The sequence below is a fragment of the Oratosquilla oratoria genome, chromosome 28, assembly GCF_046742065.1.
Source record: "Oratosquilla oratoria isolate Oo_2021 chromosome 28, ASM4674206v1, whole genome shotgun sequence".
NCBI classification, from domain to species: domain Eukaryota; kingdom Metazoa; phylum Arthropoda; class Malacostraca; order Stomatopoda; family Squillidae; genus Oratosquilla; species Oratosquilla oratoria.
The window spans coordinates 15,778,929-15,798,401 of NC_134804.1; the positions used below are offsets into that span (position 1 = coordinate 15,778,929).

Genomic DNA, 19,473 nt, shown 5'->3' on the forward strand with positions numbered 1-19,473 from the left:
GACATTTATTTGAGAAGTCAGAGGAGATTGGATTAGAAAAATTAGTGATGTCAGACGAAGGTAGCTTGGCGTATGATACGGGGATCTCGAGAGACAGTGTGAGGGGTGGAGAGAAAGAGATCCTGAGTGTACCCAGTGTAATTAGAGTGAAAGAAGAAAAACTAATCAATTTCTTTAACCTCAGGACTATACAGAATTACATGAGAAATACAAGGCATAGGGCCTACTGTATAAGAAGAACTCACATAACGAAGGCAAGGGGCCTAGTGAGGGGAAAGTACGAGACTAATAACAGTGTGGAGGTAGAGGTCCGACAGTGGTGGTGACAGTGGCGACAAGGAGGTGAAAGGGGTCAATGAGAAGTACCTGCCCATGGTGGTCCTCTAAGATGGACAGCAGAGCTGCCCATTTTCAAAACCCATCAACTCCCTCACCTCCATCAAAGAAGTGCATCCCTGAAGTGCTTACACTCAGTTTCTGCATTGAACCTGAGACCTCTATCTTCAACTGTATTTCTTACACCTTTTTGCACATGGAGAGCTGACAATAGGCAACTGCTCCCTTCCTCCTAATACTTTCATCTGGTGACATAGAAAGTGGCACATCAATGCAGTACAGATATCAGTCCAAAGTCTCTTCCTATCTCATGCCCTTTCCTACCACTGCTCAACAAACATTCCCCTTTTACCCAAAGCCCCCTTCACCCTATCCATCCAATCCATTTTCAGTCTTCCCCTCAAGTTCACTCCATTTATCTGCCTCCCACACTCTTTTTGCTAGTCTTTCTTCCCTCATTCTCACCATATGCCCACCCCATCTCAGCACTCTCTGTTCTACCCTATTTGCCAGTTCCCTTTCCATCCACCCTGTTCTCCTCCTTCATTTAATTCTATCCTCTCTGCCTCCCTTACACTCCAAGTATCTATCCCATACATGTGTACATGGATGGATAGATAGACAATACATGAGAAAACAAATATAGCAGTAAACAAACGTGGAGATCCACAAAAAAAAAGTCAAAACTTGAAAATGAACCCACCCCTGCCCATGAAGCAGTTAGAACAACTGAAGAAAACATACCAGCTCCAAAACACACAATGCAATTAAAAACATATTTCTTCAAAACAAAAACAATTTCCAAACCCACTACTACAGAAAACAGAGGGCCCAAAAGATCTCAAACATCCCACAAACTTAAAGAATACAGTATCACATCTTTGATAACCAAAAGCCCAGTGGTTGACTAAACATCTCTATCTACCTTACTTTTTACTTCAGTGGTACCAGCATGTTTCCCCATCTATCTAGATACCAGCCAGCCAATGCACGACCCACCCTCCACCCATTCAACACACAATTTGCTTCCCCTTTAAATACTTTGTTCTTGGCTTTACTAGACATCTCAGTTACAAAATATTTTTCTTACTTGATGGAAGTATGACAAAAATAATGACAAATTAGGTAAATCCTGTTTAATACAAATTCATATTATACCTACCTCTCCTCCTGGTATGACAAAAGCATGTACTGAATGGGATACTTTATGCAACTCCTTTTCTATTATCCTGACACCGCATCGCTTCATAATTGGAGTGATTTCCTGCAACTTCAATAATATTTCAAATACAATCATTATCATCAAACAGAAATCTATTTTCATCACACAGGAAACACACATGTACACTATAAATAATAATGAATTACTCTAAACAATAAAAAATGCAAAATATCTAATTACCTTCCACTCAAACCTTGTATCTGGTTTGTCTACTCCATATGTCCTCATAGCTTCATGGTAAGACATGGATGGAAAAACCTTGCTTATAGGAGGTAGATGGTTCGGCCAACTATGATGAATAAGATTTTCGACAAGTTTCTGTATCTCTTCTCGTGTTATATTGGTCATTTCAATATCAACCTGGCAGAAAGTCATGTACACAAAAAAATTCACTAATACAAAAGTAAAGTTTTATATACACATTTATATATATATTTATATATATATATATTTACAAATTTTTTTCACTGGTGGAGAAAGTATATGAAATAAAGCTATTTGTACCTGCATGAACTCTGGCTGTCTGTCAGGCTTAGCTCCTTCATCTCTGTAGCAGATTGCGAACTGGAAATATTTTTCAATACCACCTATCATTAATAGCTGTTTATAAGTTTGAGGACTCTGGACCAAGGAGTAAAACTTTCCTGGATGTTGAGTTGGAACAACAAATTCTTGGGCTCCCTGAAAAAGCAAAACAGTTCTGATCAAACTTTTGATGGATGTCACACAGTAAAAGCCCAAAAACCTGGAAGCCAATAATCCTGATTTAGGGATAATCTGAACCTCTTCTTGGCCAGTTTTCAAGTTCAAAGGTATGGGAAATGAAAAACAATTTAAGAAATTGGAAAGAAAAGAAAACATGAAGTTAAACATAAAGAAGGAAATAAAGAGGTGAGGAGGAGAGTGGGGGTAGAAAGGAATCTACCAAATAGGGCTAATGAAAAATTGAGATGGTTTGGATACATGGAGAAAATGAGTGAAGAAAAAATAGCAAAGAGTGTGGAAAACAGAGGTGGATGGAGTGAACTTGAAGGGAAAACCAAGGATGAGATGGATGGATGGGGTGAAAGGGGCCTTGAGCAAAAGAGGAATGTCTGTTGAGCAGGGAATGGAGAGGCAAAGGAGAGGTGTGGGTAGAGAATAGTTGTGTCTGGATGATATTTTGACAACTTGAAGGAAACTCTCCCCATCTTCTTATGAGGGGATGAGAAGGGAGGGTTGCTGGGGAAATAAAGTGGCCTTGCTGTGGATGTACTGTTTTTGCTGCATTGTTTCTGACCTGGGCGGTGAGCATGAGACAAGAATGACCTTTCATCCATGAGGAGCAGTGATGACATGAAAACAGTGGGTGTATGCCTTGGCTGAAATGGAATTAGGAAGAGAAAAGTAAGTAGAAAGTAAGATGGGCAATAGTGAAATTAGGTTACTGACTGGATACCATGAGACTGGAAACCTGGAAGAGGGAAATCTGACAGAGGGTTGAAAAAATAAGTTACAGAAGTTTGCAAGATTGATCTGGGAGAAGTGTACAGTTGTGTGACTCATGGACTCTGGTTGAGGGACTAATTAACTGGCAGAATGAATTTAGTTCCCAACTACTGTATATCATCTACCAGTTACACTATCAGCATTCTAAACAATATTTCTTCTATTCAACTATAATGAAACATCCTAAGACAGTATACACAAGATAGAAATTTTTATTACCAATAAGGAATCTAATTACCCCAGGAGTGTTTACTGAAAGTGTTGGTGTAGTAACTTCAAGAAAATCATCTATATCTTGCAAGTAATCTCGCATCTTTTTTGCAACCTGAAATGAAACAATACTTGTATTTATTTCAAGCCAATTACTTAACTTTCTTAATCAAATTAAAACACATGAAATTTATTACTTTATTATTATTTATTGTTTATTAATTAAAAACCATATGCATGAGGATGTTACCCGAGATCTTATGCTAAGATGGAACTGAAGATCAGCATGTCGTAAATCCAGATAACGGTACTTTAACCGTAGTGGTTCTTTCGGCTGTAAAAAAAAAATGAAATCAAGGGGGTAGCTAAGTCAAAGCACACACTCATCCCACACCCATCAAGTAATCATTGATAATCATTATCATTAATGAATAACTGTACTATATTTTCTAACCTTGTTGTGATTGCGGATGATAAATGGTAAATCCTTTTTAGAAGCACTTAATACTTTGAAATTTTCAGCTACCACTTCAATATCACCTGTTGCCATATTCTAGAGAAAAGCAAAAACATGAGCAAATTACTATGTTCACTTTATTCCTTGTCATAACATGACAACCTGAAGTAATATTAACAAAATTTAATGATGGTAATAAAAAAAAAAAAAAAACTTTTGTATACAATGTATTAGTGTTTACCTTATTGCTCTGACCTTCTGGTCTCCCTGCAACGCATCCATACACCTCAACATAAGATTCAAAGTGTGTTTCATTCATTTCTTTAGTCATATTTTTTGCCTGTTAAAAAAGTAAAAATGTAACCTGACATGATTATAGATGCAAAACATATCTATTCTATTCAGTGATATATCACTCAAAACCAAAAAGATTTACATCAGCTAATACTTGGTCACCTAAAAATAAAATTTACCTCTTCTGGGATTAAAACTTGAGTAATTCCATGAGAGTCTCGTAAAACTCCAAATTTCCCCATTCGCTGGTACTGAAGAAATCCACGCAATGTTACTTTTTGGCCAATATTTTCTTTTGACAGCTCTCCACAGCTATGAGATTTTAGCTTTGAACCTATAGTTGATGATGCTGAAATGATCATAAACAATGTATTATTTCTTTCTGTTGGTAGCCTTAATCCCCAGGAATCCTACAGCATTTGAAAAACTAGTGGCCGCTACCAACCAGACTCATAAATGGCTTGGTTGATTACCATTCTGATCCATGGACTAAGTACTACTCTATACAGCTGCACCCAAAATGGGAATGAAGATAGATGGATATTTTATCACTAAGAGGCAGATATCTGTCTCACACAAAGCAATTCTCCATATCATGGGAACAATGAAAAAGATCATATGCATGAAGAATGTTAAGATGTGGTAGATGGATACTTTATTACCAAGAGGCAGATATCTCTGTCTCACACAAAGCAATTCTCCATATCATGGGAACAATGAAAAAAACCATATGCATGAAGAATGTTAAGATGTATCATCTCCTGGAATAACCTACAAGATGATATAGCCCAAATTGTAACCATAATTTTTTTTATATATAACGAGAGCTATTCCCCCTTACAAGAGAGGCAGCCAAGTCAAAGGCATACCCATTCCACTCCCCTACCCCACCCTCCCATCTTAGCTCCTCATGGATGACTGGTCATCCCTGTATCCAGCCCACTGCCCTGGGTCAGAAGCAATGTAGCAAGACATAGTACATTCACAGCAAAACCACTGATAAAACATTTCATACATACATATAACATAGGTTTTTTCCCCCTAACAAGGGAGGTAGCCAAAAAACAAAGGCACAAAATCCACTCCCACCCATTCCATCACACTCATTCACCCCTTCCCTCCCTCTTATCTTGGCTCCTCATGGATAACAGGTCATCCCTACATCTTGCCCACTGCCCTGGGTCAGAAGCAGTGTCACAAGACACAGCACATCCACAGCAAGGCCGCTTCATTAAATCGGCAACCCCCCTGTCCCCTCATGCAGAAATGGAGAAGACGAGGAGAAATCCCTTCAAGCTGCATCAAATTATTTTTCCAAACATACTCCCTCACACCCAAACCCCACCCACTCCCTTTCATGCATCACAGCATCATCCATACACAACCATTCTCCATTCACATCTATCTTCTGTCTTCTACTGTCCTTCCTCAACAGACATTCCCCTCTTTCCCAATGGCCCTTTTACCCCATCCATCCATCTCATCCTTGATTGCCCCCCATGTTCATTGCTTCTAGCTCTGCCTTCCACACCTCTTTTACTAATCTTTCTTCACTTGTTCTTTCCATGTGTTCAAACTATCCCAATACTCTTTCATCAACACTATCTCCCAACTCCCTTTCCACCCCATTCTCTTCCTCACCTCCTCATTTCTCACTCTATCCAGCCTTGTAACCCCATCATACTTCTCAGGCACCTATCTCAAACACATTCAAACTCCTCTCTTCCTTTCTTATGTTCCATGTTTCTGCCCCATACATACAGTGCTGTCATTACAATCACTCCTTCATACAATCTCCTCTTAGCATCCATTCCCAAATGTCTATTTTTCATTACATTTTTTAATCCACCAAGGCATTTACTTGCTTCTCTCAATCTACATTCTACCTCCACCTTCACTCCTCCCTCCACATTCACACCCAAGTAAACTATCCACTTCCTCCAGTCTCTTTCCCTTACTCACTTCGTCTGCTGCCACTTTCTCCCCTTGCACATCTCATCACCTTACATTTACCCACATTTATCTTCAACTTCCTTATTTCGTACACCTTTCCAAACTCTGTCACTAACTTCCTCAATCCCTTCTCTGATCCTACCACAAGCACAGTGTCATCAGCAAACAACAACTGGCTTATCTCCCACTTTTCTCCATTTTTTTAACCATCTCTAATCCCCAACCCATTACCCTTGCATTTACCTCTCACTCCACCCAATCCATGTATAAATTCAACAGCCAAGGTAACATAACACATCCCTGACGAAGTCTTACCTTTACCTCAAACCACTCACTCTTGCCATTTCTGATTCTAACACAAGCTCTACTACTCTCATAACTACTCTTAAGTGCTCTTAACAGCTTTCCTCCTATCCCATATATCTGCAATACCTACCACAGTGCCTTCCTGTCTACCCTGTCATAAGCCATTTCCAAATCCATAAAAGCCCAAAAAACCTCTTTACCTTTTCCTAAAGTTTTCTCACATATCTGTCTTACCACAAAAATTTGATCCACACAACCCCTACCTGTCCTAAACACCACACTATTCCTCCCCAATTACTCTCTCTGTTCCTCTCCTAATCCTCTCAATCAAGACCCACCCATAAGCCTTCCCTACTAAACTTAACAAACTAATCCCTCTGAAACTACTACACTCACTTGTCCCATTTTCCCTTGTAAAGTGGAACTATACAGGCACTCCTCTAGTCCTCCATCACTCTACCCTCTCTTAAACAAATATTAAATAACCTCACCAGCCAGTCCACCATCATTGTACCTCCTTTTTTGACATTCTGCACGACACCCATCCAACCTATATGCTTTACCTACTCTCATCATCTTAACAATTGCGTTCACCTCATCTTTCCTTATTTTTCCATTTTTCTCACTGATCAGTGTCATTTTCTTTATGCTACCCACTGCAACTACCTTTCCTTCTCTATCCTCCTTCACATTTAGCAACTCCCTAAAATACTCTGCTCATCTTCCTCTTATTGCTGTCTCTTCCCTTATCATCTATCTGCATCTTTTACCTTTTCTTCTCTACTTGATTCACCTCCTCCTTTTTAATTTCTTTCTAAAACATTGTTTTATTACTTTCAAAATTTTCTGTCATACTCTTACCCCATTTCACATCTGCTCTCCTCTTTGCCTCCTTTATCTTATGCTTTACTTCTCTTTTCTTTTCTTTGTACCTCTCATATGATCTCTAATCCTATTTTGTAACCAATCTGTGAATGCTCACTTCTCTATACCTTTCTTTGCTTCCTCATCCCACAACTCACTACCTTTCCTTTTATTTCTTCCTGTCCTACTTGTTCCACACACCATCTTTGCACACCTTGTGACTCCTTCCTTGAATCATCACCATTCCTCCTCCACTCCTAGTTCTACTCTATCCTTCACTCCCTCCCACTCCTCTCTCAGCTTCTTCTTGTACTCCTCCTTTTCTTTCTCATTTAAGCAGTTTACTTTAAACACCTCCCTACCTTCTGTCCTTTTCCTCTTTCTCCATCTATCCTCCACTCTCATCTTACCTTCCACCAAAAAATTATCTGATATTCCCCCACTCTCTCCCCTTAGAACATGTACATCCTTAACTCTTCTTACTATTCTCCTGGTTACCACTATATAGTCCAACGCCCTATTTACCACCCTTCTATCCACCACCCTCTCCCATGTGTACTTATGCTAGACTTCATTTCTAAACACTGTATTTGCTATCATCAACTCTAGACACATCTCCACCATCAACTCTCCACAATGATTTTTTCCTGAGACTCCACACTTACCAACTATTCCATCTGTTGGTTCCTTTCCTACCCTAGCATTAAGGTCCCCCAATACCACTACATTGACATTTCTCCCTAAACCCTCTATGCACTCATTTAAATCTATCAAAAAGCCTCCCTTTCCTCTATACTTTTCTCATTACCAGGCCCATATGCACTTACAAAATCCCACATCTCCCTTCCCACTTTTACCTTCATCCACATTAACCTTGAAGAAAACTCCTTCCACTCCACCACATGCTTACCTATCTCTTCACTTATTTGTATGGCCACTGCTCTCCCTTGTCCTCTCTTCACTCCCAACACTCTCCAAACTACAAACCCAAACTCTAACTCGCCCTTCCCTTTCAACTTTGTTTCATTCTTCTCACAAACATACTGCCTATCTGTTATGGGTGGCAATGAAAAGCACCTTGACACTGGGAAATAGTGTATCAAGTCACCATTTGATACATTTACCAAAATGTACAAAAGCGTGCTTACACTTTCAAGGTTAAGACAATACTGATGCCACACTTCATTACCAACTCAGATTCAGCGGCAAATCTCATAGAGGCACACATGCCTTAACATGGGGGGGTGGGGGTGAATGAATGAGGCAAATTATCAATAATGATTTCAAACCATCTAAGCATTGTATGTCAGCCTCTGAGAAAGCAATTAAAAATCTAGGCCTGATTGCGCAATCTTTTGACTTCAACCAAAGTCAATTTCTTATTAACAAACTATATAAATCATTAGTTTGTCCACATTTAGAATATGCTGTTTCCATATGGTCACCAAATCTCATTAATGGCATGGACAGATTGGAAAAAGTACAACAGCAAGCCACAAAACTTACTCCAAACATTAAAAATCATACAAAAATTTAACGAAAACATATGAATCTATTTTTTAAAAAAAAGCATCGACTCAGAGGTAACTTGATGCAGGTCTTTAAGATTCTAAAAGGAATTGACATCAAAAGTGACAAAATTTTCACACTGAATGAGAATCAGAAATAATGGTCTCAAACTGTCAGGAAATAATTTAATTTGGAAATGGGTTGAAAGAACTTCACCAACTATGTAGTTAATGAGTGGAATAAACTTCCTGCAGAGGCAGTGCAATGTAGTTCAGTTCAAAGTTTTAAGATTCATTTAGATAAACACCTAAGCAAGATGCTGTAATGCCTGCCATTTATTTTATATTATTTATATTTACCTAGTTGTATTTTACGGGATGAGAACTATGCTCGCAGTGACCCACCCTTGTATCTTTCCGCATCCAGTTTGTTCTTAAAATCTTGTATAGTTTTGGCACTCGCTGTTTCCTTGTTTAGTTTGTTCCAGACATCAATCACTCTGTGTGGGAAGCTATTCTTTTTCAAATCTCTTCTGTAACTGTCCTTCTTTAGCTTTTTCTCGTGTCCTCGTTTCTCTTTTGTCCCATTTTAATAAGTCACTCTATCAAGAACTTCCATCCCTTTCATAATTTTGTAGACAGTCAGCAAATCACCTCTTTCTCTTCTCTGTTTCAGTGTTGATTGATGTAATTTATCCAATCTCTGTTTGTATGTCAAATTTGAGTGTAGATGCCATTTTTGTCACTGCTCTTTGAATTCCTTCTAAATTCTTTATGCTTTTTTTTTTTGTACTAGGTGTCCATAGTGTCACAGCATACTCAAATTTAGGTCTTATCAGTGTAATTAATATTTTCTTTACAATTTTTTCATCCATGTAGTCGAAGGCCACTTTCATTGATCTTACATACATATACCAAGGCTTTTCCCCCCTTACAAGAGAGGTAGCCAAAAAGAAAAAGTCATAAAAAACATTCCCACCCATTCCATCTTTAACCATCTCCAATCCCTGACCCACCACCCTTGCATTTACCTCTCGCTCCACCCCATTCATGTATAAGTTGAACAGCCAGGGCAACATAACACATCCTTGACGAAGTCCCACCTTTACCTCAATCCACTCACTCTCTCCATTTCTAATCCTGACACATGCTCTACTATCGTAAAAACTCTTGACAGCTCCTAGAAGCTTTCCTCCTATCCTGTATATCTGCAAAACCTCCCACAGTGCCTTCCTGTCTACCCTGTCATAAGCCTTTTCCAGATCCATAAAAGCCCAAAAAAATCCTTACCTTTTCCTATAGCTTTCTCAAATATCTGTCTTACCACAAAAATCTGCTCTACGCAACCTCTACCTGTCCTAAATCCACTGTTCCTCACCAATTACTCCCTCTGTTCTTCTCCTAATCCTCTCAATCAAGATCCTCCCATAAGCCTTCCCTTAACAAGCTAATCCCTCTGAAACTACTACACTCACACTTGTCCCCTTTTCCTTTGTAATGTGGAACTATGCAGGCATTCCTCCAGTCCTCCGGCATTCTACCCTCTCTCCAGCAAACATTAAATAACCTCACCAGCCAGTCCACCATCAATGTACTTCCTTTTTTTAGACATTCTGCATGGCATCCATCCAGACCAGGTGCCTTACCTGCTCTCATCATCTTAACAACTGCCTTCACTTCATCCTTCCATATTTCTCCCCCACTTTCCTCATTCATCACGGTTATTCTCTTAGCACTTCCCACTGCAACAATCTTTCCCTCCCTATTCTTCTTCACATTTAGCAACTCCCTAAAATACTCTGCTCATCTTCCCCTTACTGCCTTCTCTTCTATTGTCATCTGTCCATCTGCACCTTTTACCTTTTCCTCTCTACTTGATTCGCCTCCTCTTCCTCTTTTAATTTCTTTCCAAAACATCTTTTTATTACTTTCAAAATTTTCTGTCATACTCTTACCCCATTTCACATCTGCTGCTCTCCTCTTTGCCTCCTTTACTTTGTGCTTTACTTCTCTTTTCTTTTCTTTGTACTTCTCATATGACTCCCTCGTCCTATTTTGTAACCAATCTGTGAAAGCTCGCTTCTTCCCTTCTACAACCTTCTTTGTTTCCTCATCCCACAACTCACTACCCTTCCTTCTACTTCCTCCCATCCTTCTTGTTCCACACACCATCTTTGTACACTCTGTGACTCACTCCTTGAACCATCCCCATTTCAAAGGATTACAAAGGCAGAGCATGCCGACAGGAGACCTTTTGATCCATATCTAGGTCGGATGTGAAAAAAAAAATCATATTAATAATAAAACTATAAATAAAAACTATAATAATGTAAATAACAAATAAAATACATAAATAAATGCATAGGTATAGTTAAATAATAAACAAAAAGGTAAATAATAAATAATAATAAAGTGACATATAACTAATAATAAATGAAAATCACAGACAAATGATAACAAAACAAAAACAAATAATATAAAATAAATTATAATCATTACAGCATCTTACTTAGGTATTTATCTAAATGATTCTTAAAGCTTCGAACTGAACTACATTGCACTACCTGTGCAGGAAGTTTATTCCATTCATTTACTACACGGTTGGCAAAGTTGTTTCTACCTAATTCCAAATTGAATCTATTTCCAGACAGTTTGAGACCATTGTTTCTTGTCTGATTCTCATTCAATGTGAAAATTTGGTCACTTTTGATGTTGTCAATTCCCTTTAAAATCTTAAAGACCTGTATCAAGTCACCTCTGAGTCTACGCTTTTTTAGGGAAAACAGATTCATGTGTTTTAGTCGATTTTCGTATGATTTATTTTTGATATTTGGAATCAGTTTTGTGGCTCACCGTTGTACTTTTTCCAGTCTGTCAATGTCTTTAATGAGATTCGGTGACCGTACGGAAACAGCATATTCCAAGTGTGGACGAACTAACGATTTGTATAGCTTGTTAATGAGTGATGGACTTTTGAAATCAAAAGATCGCACAATCAGTCCCAGAATCTTATTTGCTTTCTCAGAGGCTGAAATACACTGCTTGGATGATTTGAGGTCGTTACTGATAATTACGCCGAGATCTTTTTCACTATCCACTTTTGTCAACGAATTACCAAATAATTTGTAATCGTACTTACTGTTTTTTTTACCTATGTGCATTACCTTGCATTTACTTGTGTTAAATTTCATTAGCCACTTTTCAGACCATTGCTGTAATTTATCTAAATCTACTTGAATATCTAATTGGTTTGAGTGATCATTTGCCACTCCGCACAGTTTTGTATCATCAGCAAATTTGGAAACAGTAGATTTTAGTCCATGGTCTATATCATTTATATATACTATGAATAGAAGTGGCCCAAGACCGGAACCCTGAGGAACTCCACTTACAACACTTTTCCATCCAGAAGTTTTTCCATTTAAAACAACTCTCTGTTTTCGACCATTCGACCAATTACTAGTCCAACCTAATAGGCTACCACTTATTCCATGCAAAGCTAATTTAGTAAGTAGTCTTTCGTGCGGAACGGTATCAAAAGCTTTTGCAAAGTCTAGATATACTAAATCTATATTGTTTCTTTTGTCATAATTCGAGATAACTGTGTTGTAGAATTCGAGTAAGTTAGTCACGCAAGAACGTTTCCGTCTGAAACCATGCTGGCTATCATTTATCAAACGGTTACTTTCTAAATGATGTTCGATAGCATCTCTGATGATAGTTTCCATTATTTTTCCTACGATTGAAGTCAAACTTATAGGCCTATAGTTATTTGGTTTCTTTTTGTCACCTTTTTTTGAATGTGGGAGTAACGTTAGCTAGCTTCCATTCTCTTGGGACATCTCCGGATATGATGGATTTCTTGAAAATAATTTCTAACGGAACAACAATCTCATTTTTCATTTCCTTAAAGATTCTTGGATGCCAACCGTCCGGCCCTGGTGTTTTATTAACTTTGAGTTTGTCTATACACCTTTTAATTGTTTCTTTTGTTATATTTACCATAGTGAGTAAGTTTACCCTAGACTTTTCACAGGTTTCAGTTTGGAATTCACTTTGAGGTGTTTCGTTTACGAATACCGAGCTAAAATAACTGTTTAAGATATTACACATTCCTTCATTTGAATATTCAAGTTGACCGACAGCAGATAATAGTGGACCAATGTGATTCCTAACAACCTTTTTATCTCTAATGTAACTATAGAATTCTTTGGGATTCTCCACTCCTAGCTCTACACTATCCTTCACTCCCTCAGCTTTTTCTTGTACTTCTCCTTTTCATTTAAAGAGTTCCCTCTAAGCACCTCCCTACCTTTTGTCCTTTTCCTCTTTCTCCATCTATCCTCCACTCTCAACTTACCTTCCATCAAAAAGTTATCTGATATTCCCCCACACTCTCCTCTTAGAACATGTACATCCTTAACCCCTTCCATACGGTGCCGCACACGTAGGCGTCATGGACTTAGATCTCGGTGGCAGCAGCCAATGCCAGCCGTACGACGTGTCGTAATAATACTCGCATCATAAAATATAGTCACCGCTCATATCGATCGTTCTCTCTTCACCCGTGAATTTTGATAACCATAGAAAATGCAATTACAAACGAATTAGAAAGAATGTCATTATGGAGGGGCGACTACAATAAATATAATCAAGACGCCGATATGGCAGCCTCGCGAATACACTCGCTCCCCATGACGCCTACGTGTGCGGCACCGTATGGAAGGGGTTAACTCTTCCTATCACACTCCTATCTACCACTACATAGTCCATTAACGCTCTATCTACCACCCTCTCCCATGTGTACTTATGCTTGACTTTCTTCCTAAACACTGTATTTGCTATCATCAACTCTCTAGACACATTTGTACCATCAACTCTCCACTATGATTCTTTCCTGGAACTCCACATTTCCCAACCACTCCATCAATTGGTTCATTTCCTACCCTAGCATTAAGGTCTCCCAATACTACTACATTGACGTTCCTCCCTAATCCCTCTATGCACTCATTTAAATCTATCCAAAAAAGCCTCCCTTTCTTCTACACCTTTCTCACTACCAGGCCCATCTGCACTTACGAAAACCCACATCTCCTTTCCCATTCGTTGATCTTAATAAGTTTAAAGTCTCTCCAACTAGTTTGTTGACATGTTTTGACCCAATATTCTATTTTTGCTTTTTCCAAATTCCATTATACTGCATTTCTTAATGTTAAAGTTCACTTCACACTTCTGACTCCATTTCCATATTTTGTCCAAGTCTTCTTAGTACCAATATGCAATCTTCTTCTGTGCTTACTCTCATCAGCAAAGAAGTTCATGTAACATTTCACTCCTTCATCCATATCATTTATATATATGACAAACATTACAGGAGCCATGACAGAGCCCTGTGGGACACCACTTATCATATCTTCCTGATTTGAGTTCTTGTCTTTAAGTACCACTCATTTTTCTCCCACTCAAGAAATCTTTCATCCATTCCAGTAGCTTACCTTGTATTCCTCCTATCATTTCTATTTTACTCATTAGCTTTTTATGTGGTACTTTGTCAAAAGCCTTCTGCAAGTCCAAGGCACAATCTGCCCAGCCATCTCTCTCTTGTATTATTTCTATTAATCTTGAATAAAAACATATTAAGTTTGTGGTACATGATCTTCACTTCTAAAGCCAAATTGTTTAGGGTTTAGTATTTTATTCTCTTCCAAGTGTTTGATCCATTTGTTCCTGATAACCTTTTCGCATATTTTTGCTACTGTGCTTGTAAGGGATACCAGTCTGTAGTTTGTAGGATTTTCTTTGTTTCCTCCTTTATATATTGGTATGATGTTTGCATTTTTCCAATCTTGCGGTACCTTTCCTTCTTTGAGTGAGAAATCTATTATCTTGTATAATTTGTCCGTTAGTTCATCTATACACTCTTTCAATATCCAATTTGCAATTCCATCTGGTCCATGTGATTTCCTAACATTTAGATTTTTTTTATTTTGGTCTCTTATTTCTTTCTGTGTTACCTTTATTTCTTTCACTTTGGGGGATCTTTCTTGTTGTCCATCTTCCCAATTTTGTGATCTATTATAAAAACAACCTGAGATGTTTGATCATAACTTTGCTTTTTGGCTACCTCCCTTGTAAGGGGGAAATAGCCAATGGTATATGTATGTATGTACTTATTATCTTTTATGAATTACCATTATTTATATGTTTATCTACATTTGTTTATTATTCATCTATTTTTTCCTCTCATCCGACCTAGTTATGGACCAAAAGATCTTCTGTTGGCAAGCTCTTCTTTCAGGATAGCAGGGCACTTGAGGATTGTTGACCATTTGAAGATATTTTCCAGTGAGTTGACAATGTGCTTCTTGGTATACACGAAGCCATGCAGACAGATCTTCTGACCTCCACACTAGGATGTGATGAATTTGAGCTCTGCTGACATGGTTAAATAATTTAGGGAAAGTGATATAACATCTGACAGGCATGGTTTATATACATCTTGAGGAGATCCACTGGGTGAGCAGATAAATTCAATAAAATATATACAACACAATACATCCCACCAAAAGTTAGCAAAATGTATTATTATATAAAACATATTTATAAAAATAAAAAAATAAAAGCTCCCAACAGGTAATGTTTAAAACATCTTCAGCAAATCCATTTAATAAAATACTGTATGTACAATACAATGGGATGACCCATCATCCAGGGGAGCCAAGATAAAAGGGAGGGAGGGGGGTAAATGAGAGTGGAGTATGTGGGAATGGTATGGGTGGGAGTGGATTTTATGCCTTTATTTTTGGCTACCTCCCTTGGTATATGTATGTACATCATCATACATCACCTGTTGGTAAAATATCAATTCAATAAAACAAACAGGTTCTAAACACATTTTTATCGCTTTCTTTTTTGCATTTGAAAAATATTTTTTTTTTATGGAATTGTTACATTAGGTTAACCCCTTCCATACAATGATGCCAACATCAGCATCATGAGATGCAAGTGTGTATACAAGGATGCCAGATTGCCAGCTTTGGGGTCTTGATTATGTTTATTTTGTAGCTGTCACCGAGTGACCACCATATTCTGTGAACACATTTGACTGCACTTTCTGTGATTACTAACATTCAGGGTGAAAAAGAATGAGTAATACAATTGTAACTTTATATTTTATGATATGAGTATTGTGACACATCATCAAATCAGTATACATCAGACAGCTAATGCTGTGCACGAGAACTCAACTCATATTAAAGAATCAGGTTAGGTTGGGTTAGAAGCTATTGGACAACACAAGTTTCATGATAAATATCTGTACTTGCATGATTCTCAAATTTGACCAAGATATACAAAGCACGATTTATATAAAAATATGAAGAAATACAAAATTTAATTCTATGGCCCAAACATTCAACTAAGGTCAGCCCCCATGGTCCAAACATCCTCGGCTGTTTGCCCATAGCCCAAACTTTTGTGACCTAAACATCCATACAATAGTAGAACGAGCTAATCTTTTACATTTCTGCATGTATGGCACGCAAATATAATAGAATAATAGAACACCACAAATTTGCAAAACTACATGTTTTGAAATGCTATGCATCCCAAAGACTACAATTTTCTTGGCTAGTTCTTTTTTGATGTTCTACTATGTTTGACTCATGCGCCCTCCATTTCTAGAACCTTCTGAATGCCTCTACACTGTCCTTTGAATCAAATAATTTTTTTTCTACCTAAACATTTGGTCCATCATCAATTTTATTTTGTGTTAAAAATAAATCTAACAGAAAAAATATATCTCACAAGAAATAAAGTGAAAAATATATTCATACTCTGAGTCTGTAGGGAAAAAAAATGACAATTAAAAAACAGGGTCATTTGCAACAAATAAAAAACTATAAACTGAATAAAAACACCACCACTTAATACCATCACTTGAAATTATGATTTTAAATTAAAAAATCCCGATCTATGATTCCTGTCTGACTTTGAGACCTCAAATTAGTTGAGGAAATCATTCAAAATTCAAGCTTCAACATTACTGACAAGGGTCTAGATGTTCATATAACTGAAACAAGTAATTTCTTTAGTAAATGGGGGTCAGAATTGTTTTATTCACATCAATAGTCAGAATATCTTACATGCACCAGCCACATTATCACATAACAAACCACACCGCACCTATAAAATCCCCGTCATAATTTATCCTAACTACTTTCTAAAAATGTAAGAACTGACATTCAGTACCACGTTTAGATACAACTCACTGATTGTAAAATCTGATAAAGCTCTGACATGTTGACGTAGGCAAGTAATTTTACAATGCAGGCTCCGAATCATCTTTAATCACAGCCAACTTCTATCTAAACATTGAATAACATACAGTTGTGTTTCTATGAACGACAATCATAATGCAAGTATAAGAGTTGTATACTAGTAAACAATGGCAAGGGAGCTTGTAAAGGGTACAACAAGGGTAGCCTCCCATAGACATTTTGTCTGTATAACTAAGTAAAGAGAAAATTATCTTAACGATTGTATGATGTTGGATGACCAGTTAAGGCGATGTGAGCAGGATTCGATTTTTCAAGTGTACTTACTGTATCCAGAACGTCCTCGTTTTCAGGCGACTAGAACGTCTTCGGGTCAAAACATCCCCGGGTCAAAAGTCCCCGATCCTGGTTTCATTTATTGGTGTTAAGTTGCAGAAGTAAAGTTAAAGTAAATAAGTAACTTTATCATTATAAGATAATTTTTCATTTTTAAATCTTCGTGACTCAACAAATATCTAGTTATTTTTCCATGGGTAATTACTTGGAGTTTCGTCAGTTTTTCCAAGATCAAATTGACAGACAACCAGGGTGACCAGATTTTGAAAACTGGAATACAGGACACCTAAATTGGAGAGGTATATGGACAGTGTGTACCGGCTGTGAAGCGCACAAAACAAGCTCGCAGCTCCAAGACCTGCTTCAGTGACTTGTACATTTTTTCACTTACTTTAAAAGTGTGTGTAAATTGTATATTTCGTTTCAAGCAGCAATGTATTACATATGTTGAAACATTACAATTTTGCAATAATGCATATTTTGCAGGCTGAAAAGGGTTGTAAAAGTAAAAGTGACTTACCGTGATATATTGTGTTTATTACAGAAAAAGTACAGATGAAAGTTTTTCATAATTTTCGAAAGAAAGATTAAACTCTTTGTGGCTATTAGGTTATTTCTAATTGTCACATTTTGCACTTAATGCAACTGCTTTCAAGAGTTGAGGTTTGGTGTGAGCATTTGTGATGAACTTTGCCAAATCCATTCGGTGCTCATATATATAAAATTTCACTCAGATATTGTTGCTTTCGAATTATATACCTGTAATATGTAGAATTTATCTCAAATTTTCATGTAAAGTGTTTAAAATCTTGAAAATACGGGACAAAACGCGTCCCGGAGAGGGCCTATGTGGGACGAGGGACAAATGCTTTAAATACGGGACAATCACGTATAATTATATAATACGGGACATCCAGCGGGAAAAATACACGGGAGCGACGAGCGATTTCGCTCGGGAAAGTTCCAATGTTGCTCTCGCAAATCCAAAAGTGGGAGCGATCGGCCACAAAAAAAAAATCGCTCACGCGGCAAGATTCAACATTTTTCATGCATTATATCTATCATTTGACAATCCCTGAATCCCATCACCATTGATGAAAGGATCAGAGCAAACACAACTTACCCGTGATCAATCATTGCATTATCAATCGATATCATAAACGCAACGCATCAATCAACTTTAATTTGTTGATGTACGTACGTATGTGTACGCGGTATAGCTGCTAGAGTTCAATGGCTTACCTAGCCTAGCTTCGTATCAGCTGCATGCGCGCGTATACTAGTACATGTTGACTAGACTCTACACGATTATCGTGCTACATAATGTCGCTAGTTGCGAATTGCATGGTACCTGTATGCAGGGAAGTTCATTGGTTGCATGCAGCTAGCTGCCCAACCAACGCGCTAACTACATGTACAATGCACCATACCCAATACCACATCACCGCATGCATACGTACACTGTACATATGCAAACTCGCTCGAGGCCTAGGAGGGAAACTGGGAAATCCCATTTATAACCTCGTTCGCGTATTTATGAGAAAACAAAATAGAATCAAATGTTTGGTTAGTAATTGAAAGTAAATAAACTTAAGTATAAATATGAACATTTGATAATTATATATTGGCTATCCGTCTGGGGTATTGGCTGCTTGTTATTGTGGCAAAGTAGCATGCAGTCGATACTTTAGGGTCTATATGGGGCGCCCCTACGGACCAGAGCCACACATCATTTTGTCTATGATAGAAGAAATTCTGTTCATAGAGAAATGATGACACTTTTATACTACGACTGTCCCTCCATTATGCTGTCCCCCAACCCCTTGTTGCTGTCCTGTACCATTTCTCTGAGTATTCTCTTTCTGATTGGGGGAATTCCCTGTGGTGGGGGAAAAGAATACTGCCACCAAGTTTTCCCACTTGGATCGTAAGAGGCGAGAAGAAAGGGACGGGGAGAGGGACTAGGCATCCTTCTCCCTGTAGCCCCAAGGGGCAATTTCCTAAAACAAAAAGAAAAGGCATAAGGGGTGCTGGCGGGCCTCGGGCCAGCATCCTAAGGTTTGGGTCTTTTAATATGCGTGGATGTGGTACAGATGAGAGTAAAAGGGAAGAGATAGGTAGTATGTTTGTGAGAAGAAAGTTGGATGTGTTGGCTTTGAGTGAAACTAAGTTGAAAGGGAAGGGTGAGTGTATGTTTGGGAGTGTAAGTGGGAGGTTATCAGG

General features: G+C 38.0%; 1 protein-coding gene across 2 annotated transcripts in view; it reads right to left on the reverse strand.

Annotated features, from left to right (window-relative positions):
- The window catches only part of AspRS-m (aspartyl-tRNA synthetase, mitochondrial), a 39,994-nt gene extending 22,965 nt beyond the window's left edge, over positions 1-17,029 (reverse strand). Inside the window, exons 1-9 of one of the 2 annotated variants that reach the window (XM_076210978.1) lie at positions 16,909-17,029; positions 4,187-4,356; positions 3,955-4,053; positions 3,711-3,809; positions 3,507-3,590; positions 3,285-3,371; positions 2,063-2,239; positions 1,739-1,918; positions 1,499-1,606 (exon numbers count right to left, since the gene is read on the reverse strand). In XM_076210978.1, the coding sequence (XP_076067093.1) occupies positions 1,499-1,606; positions 1,739-1,918; positions 2,063-2,239; positions 3,285-3,371; positions 3,507-3,590; positions 3,711-3,809; positions 3,955-4,053; positions 4,187-4,356; positions 16,909-16,981 (1,077 nt within the window). In that variant the 5' untranslated portion in view covers positions 16,982-17,029. The other variant, XM_076210979.1, reaches the window with a different exon arrangement.
- Between the last annotated feature and the right edge of the window lie 2,444 nt (positions 17,030-19,473).